At 42.4% G+C, this 6,000-nt stretch overlaps 1 protein-coding gene across 1 annotated transcript in view; it reads left to right on the top strand.

Annotated features, from left to right (window-relative positions):
* Nucleotides 1-593: 593 nt before the first annotated feature.
* Nucleotides 594-6,000, top strand: part of LOC109895552 (palmitoyltransferase ZDHHC13-like) — a 31,214-nt gene continuing 25,807 nt past the window's right edge. Inside the window, exon 1 of the mRNA XM_020489323.2 lies at nt 594-848. Coding sequence (XP_020344912.1) covers nt 825-848 — 24 coding nt within the window. The 5' untranslated portion in view covers nt 594-824. The remainder of the gene's footprint in view (nt 849-6,000) is intronic.

Genomic DNA, 6,000 nt, shown 5'->3' with positions numbered 1-6,000 from the left:
AAGTATATGAGTAAAATGTGCAACTGGTGGATGTCGACTGTGGTCTCTCGTTTGAGAATCCAGTTTGAGAACCCCTGGACTTGACCAAAGTGTTTAAGCATTGTTATGAGACGCAATGTGGATGGATGATTCAGTGATTGCCAAGTCATCTCTTTGGATTTCTCATCTTCTACACAGCGCAGATGTGTGGCCACTTGGTTTATGATTTGCCGAATGGACACCTGCGCTTTTATGCATATATTTATACATATTTTCTGATAAAATGATTGACCACCATGACCCGAAAATGTTTTGACTGTCCATGGGTAGGCTATGCCTAAAATGTGGGAAACTCGTCCCCCTGCAGGTGAGGAAATATGCATTGAGACACTCTTCCCAATTTCGATGTCTACGCGATCTACGACCGACTCAGTGATGCTGAGCGGCCGTGGGCCTGTGCCGCGCGCAATGCATTTCGATTTACAGTACCACAATAACAGCAGCCCTCCTGCGGACGTTAAATGGAACACGACCTACCGCTGTCAGGCGGACGTCGGCGAGATGTATGTGTCGCGTCTGGGATGTAAATATAGCCTTTTCTTTTGCTGGCTTTCTCTAAGAACTCCCCCTGTTCTGCCACCAATTTGCGCGCATCGCCCTTGTGCCGCAATGTTTGCAAACACAGAAAGGGGTCTATAGTCCGATGAATAAAATAAAACTGAGGGATTGTAGGCGGGACGTATACTGTGGCCCATATATACAGGAAATTGTGGTCGAAGGGGAAGGAAGTTCGCCAGCAAAATAAAACGTTTTCGTTGTCCTCTCGTCACAGTTCTGGCTGTACAATGGATTGGAACGGAGATACTGGCGTAAGTTGAACTTTACAGTGATTCTTGATTGAAGAGGAAGGGAATCATTGTTTTCTATTCAGAGCGTTGCTAAAATAGCCAGCATGTGTAGCTACTGATAGTTAGCTGCTTCCTGAACTGGCAGCAAGTTTGGTGGAAATGCCATTGAGAAGAGGCAGCAGTCATGCACGCCAAGGCGAGCTAACGTTAGCTTGCTAATAACGTTAAAATAACTAAACTGGCACTGTTCCGTAGGCATGTAATGTCAGATTACCAACGACGTTTCAGACAACTGTCATCGTCTATGCATCTGGCGTTAGTATAGCTAGCTAACTAGGTTGGTTTGGTAGCTGTATCACAACCGGCGGTGATTGGGAGTCCCATAGGGCGGCGCACAATTGGCCCAGCGTCGTCCGGGTATTTGCCGGTGAAGGCCGTCATTGTAAATACAAATGTGTTCTTAATTGACTTGCCTAGTTAATTATTTTATTTGTTTTAATATCTGGATATGTGTGTCGTAGAACTGGGAAACTGTATTAGTTAGCTAACTTCCTAACAAAGCTGCAGTAACTAGTTTACCTAGGTTTGATAACTGGTGGGATCAAGTCACTATTGTTCGAGTCACTAGGTCCGTGTCCCAGGAAGAACAGGTCGAGTCAAGGCCAAATCGTGTATTGTTAAGAGAGAGTAGAGTCCTGTCAAGTTTTTATTTTTATATCTAAAATCAAGGGGAAAAAAGCAATATATTTATTGAAACTACCACACAGCCCTGTTCATTATGTTGTCTACAACATATTTTGATTATGTAAGAATGATTTTTTTTTTTACAAGACAATGCACGTTTCATAAGTTTATTTTTTTAAATGACATACCAAAAGACCATTAGGCCAATGCTAGTCATTATTGCTTGATGCCAGAGTATGTGAGCCCAATTTGACTGGAGCGCAGAGCAAGTTTCCCTAAAGCTGGAGCGCTCACATCACCATCCCCAGTGGCTCTGCAAACAGTGAGAGGGTTTTCTCCGCTGCTGGCCTGCTCTCCAAGGCAACGTCACATGAGCCTGAATCTACAGACTGTCCAAACTCATGTTTCTAAAAGTGAATTCAAAGGCACTGTTGGCTGAGCCTAATCATTTTAGGTTAAATTTTTATGTAATTCTAAACAAAGTCAGTCTGTATGCACCATTTATAGGCAATCATGATTTCATACAACAAAATGGTTAAATGCTGAGCGCTTAATGTTCCTGCCAGCCTAGTGTGTCGCACTCGCAAATGCTTCACAATGTATTTATTTGTAGGCTATAGCCTTGAAATAATTTAAATAGGCAAAAAAAATATAGCCTCAATAATTAATATTCCTTCCTTCTCTGGCTACCGGTCTAGCTCCTGACCTATTTAGTGTTTATATGCTGTTTAATACGACATGTAGCCTATTTAAAATTACGAGTGCTTCTTAGTCACCTTTTCATGTTTATTAAAATACTTTTTATTAAAATCATATGGCCTGGTTTTAATACTTCAGAACCAAATGGTAGGTCCAGGTAGTCACAAAAATAGATGGGAGTGTTGGTTAAATGGTGATTTAAAAATATATATATATATAAATTAACGAATGGAGCAGATGTTTACAAGCGGTTGGAATGGAGTTTTGAGTGGGATTTCCAACCGCTTAACTCTACTCACATACTCTGCTTGATGCCTCATTGCTGGTGAGCTTGCAAAGTAAACCATTTATATTTTTGATTACCAAACCATTTTTGGAGCTGAGTTTATTTATGGTAATCTTCTCCCTACAATTGGGCACCCGATCCAATAACTGTACAGCAAGTCATTGTTAGTATTCGATATCAAGTAGGGAGGGATACCATGTCGCTTCTCTGGAGTCCAGAGCAAGCAGAATCATACGGCCCATCTACCTGTATGCAGTGAAGATTGCAGGATCGGAAGGAAAGCATGGTCTGTCTGCACCACACTCTATCACTTTGGAAGGCTGCCTGCCTGTGGAATGCTCATTGCCAACTGGGGAGGCCTTTTCTTCCTCACAAATACTGCAATTAATATGCCAGATTATGTTACTTCTTCATCCCATAATATTGAAGGCAGTGCAATGTTAGAGCCAGTGGTTTAGTGATGCCTGGAAAAGTGGGTATACTCAACACTTTCTCTTATTATTCAAATAGATAAATGAGACTGAAATTCACAGGTTTCAGATTATTATTATCAAAAATTCAGTCACACTCTTTTAATAGCAAAATAACTAAATGGAATGTTCTAAATCCACAACAATGTTTAAACCACATCAGGAGAACACGTTTGAGGTCTAGAAAAAAATCTAAGAAATGTATTTTTGAGTGTAGTTAGCCTTTAATTCAACTGTGCAGGCACCTAGCACTGTTTGGTTAAGTGTTTCTGTAGCACACATGAGAGGGAGTTTGCAAAACAAATGGCCACTGGATTGATGCAAATAATCATGATATCATTCAGCAAGGTAGGCATGGGCTCCTTTTGTAGCTAAACTCAGCAAAAAAAGAAATGTCCTATTTTCAGGACCCTGACTTTCAAAGATCATTTGTAAAAATCCAAATAACTTCACAGATCTTCATTGTAAAGGGTTTTAACATGCTTGTTCAATGAACCATAAACAATTAATGAACATGCACCTGTGGAACAGTCGTTAAGACAATAACAGTTATCAGACGGTAGGCAATTATGGTCACAGTTAAGGAAACTAGTGACACTAAAGAGGCCTTTCTACTGACTCTGAAAAACCCCAAAAGAAAGATTCCCAGGGTCCCTGCTCATCTGTGTGAATGTTCCTTAGGCATGCTGCAAGGAGGCATGAGGACTGCAGATGTGGCCAGGGCAATAAATTGCAATGTCCAATTTGAGAGACGCCTAAGACAGCGCTACAGGGAGACAGGACGAACAGTTGATCGCCCTCGCAGTGGCAGACCACGATTAACAACACCTGCACAGGATCGGTACATCCGAACATGCGGGACAGGTACAGGATGGCAACAACAACTCCCCGAGTTACACCAGGAACGCACAATACCTCCATCAGTGCTCAGACTGTCCACAATAGGCTGAGAGAGGCTGGACTGTGGGCTTGTAGGCCTGTTGTAAGGCAGGTCCTCACCAGACATCACCGGCAACAACGTCACCTATGGGCACAAACCCACCGTCGTTGGTACCAGGCAGGACTGGCAAAAAGTGCTCTTCACTGACGAGTCATGGTTTTGTCTCACCAGGGGTGATGGTCGGATTCGCGTTTAATTGTCGAAGGAATGGGCGTTACACCAAGGCCTGTACTCTGGAGCGGGATCGATTTGGGAGGTGGAGGGTCCATCATGGTCTGCGGTGGTGTGTCACAGCATCATCAGACTGAACTTGTTGTCATTGCAGGCTATCTCAACGCTGTACTCATGTGGTACCCTACCTGCAGGCTCATCCTGACATGACCCTCCAGCATGACAATGCCACCAGCCATACTGCTCATTCTGTGCGTGATTTCCTACAAGACAGGAATGTCACCTATGGGCACCTTGTTCTGCCATGTCCAGTGACAAGCCTGAATCTCAATCCTATTGAGCATGTCTGAGACCTGTTGGATCGGAGGGTGAGCGCTAGGGCCATTCCCCCCAGAAATGTCCGGGAAGAGTGGGGTAACATCTCACAGCAAGAATTGGTGCAGTCGATGAGGATACTCATTGTTACTTTTGATTTTGACCCCCCCTTTGTTCAGGGACACATTCCATTCCTGTTAGTCACTGAACTTGTTCAGTTTGTCTCAGTTGTTGAATCTTGTTATGTTCATACAAATATATATACACATGTTAAGTTTGCTGAAAATGAACGCAATTGACAGCGGACGTTTATTAACGTTTATTAACATTTGATTGAAGGGTTTTGGGATAGCCTCTCCATCTACCAGAAGACTGTTAGGCCTATCAATAGCATTGCTATATTTTTCCTGTTCCTTAAATTGTTTGAAACCTGGATGTTTTTACTTCACATTATCAGTCATGTCTTACCGTGTGCACGTTCCTGCTCTTACAAAGAAATAATACCCTCAGCCTTATTAATTGATATGGTGTTTACTTCCACTAACAGCCTACTTAGATACGTATTGTGGGTATTAAGAAGTGAGTATACGCAATGCCTACCAAAAAAAGTGTGTCTACGGAGTATACTTGCGTATTAGTGCTTTCTGAGGTCAGTTCAGTTTCTGTTTGTTATTAAAAAATAATCACGGTTTTCGATTTATTTTTTGCCACGAAATGCATTGTGAGTTGAACGTATTAACGACACAGAATAATACAATTAATAAGTCTCATGATGGTAGTGACTGTCTATTACTGCTTATCACATATTCACATTACTTTAATAAAATACTTGTTTTAAAACATTTATTTAATTCCAAGTCATCTCATCTCTATAGAGCTGCTGTCTAACAAAATCACAATTTGAGTAGTTCTTCAAAGGTAATAAGGAATGCTTTTATGACTGCTGAATACCAACTATCAATCGCTTAGATCATGTATTTTAAGGCTTGCGAAGCAACTGCTTTCTATCTCCCTCGAATTGTATATTCTCTTTCATTTTTTTTTTTCCTTAGGGGGTCAAGTGTGATTCATCATTTCATAGAACACGTTTCCACTGCTCCAGAGTCCAATGGAGGCGAGCTTTACACCATTCCAGCCAACGCTTGGCATTGCACATGGTGATCTTAGGCTTGTTCGGCTGCTCGGCAATGGAACTTGTTTCTTGAAGCTCCCGACAAACAGTTATTGTGCTGATGTTTCTTCCAGAAGCAGTTTGGAACTCTGTAGTGGTGTTGCAACCAAGGACAACGATTTTTACGCGCTTCAGCACTCGGTGGTACCGTTCTGTGAGCTTGTGGCCTACCACTTCGCGGCTGAGCCGTTGTTGCTCCTAGACGTTTCCACTTCACAATAACAGCATTTACAGTTGGCCCGGGGCAGTTCTAGCAGGGCAGACATTTGACGAACTGACTTGTTGGAAAGGTGGCGTCCTATGACTGTGCCACGTTGAAAGTCACTGAGCTCTTCAGTAAGACCATTCTGTTGCCAATGTTTGTCTATGGAGATGCATGGCTGTGTGCTCCATTTTTTTACACCTGTCAGCAACGGATGTGTTTGAAATAGCCGAAT

The sequence above is a fragment of the Oncorhynchus kisutch genome, linkage group LG8 (genome assembly GCF_002021735.2).
Source record: "Oncorhynchus kisutch isolate 150728-3 linkage group LG8, Okis_V2, whole genome shotgun sequence".
In the NCBI taxonomy this organism is placed as follows: domain Eukaryota; kingdom Metazoa; phylum Chordata; class Actinopteri; order Salmoniformes; family Salmonidae; genus Oncorhynchus; species Oncorhynchus kisutch.
The sequence above is the reverse complement of the archived record's forward strand: the minus strand, read 5'-3'. Positions and strand labels throughout refer to the sequence as shown.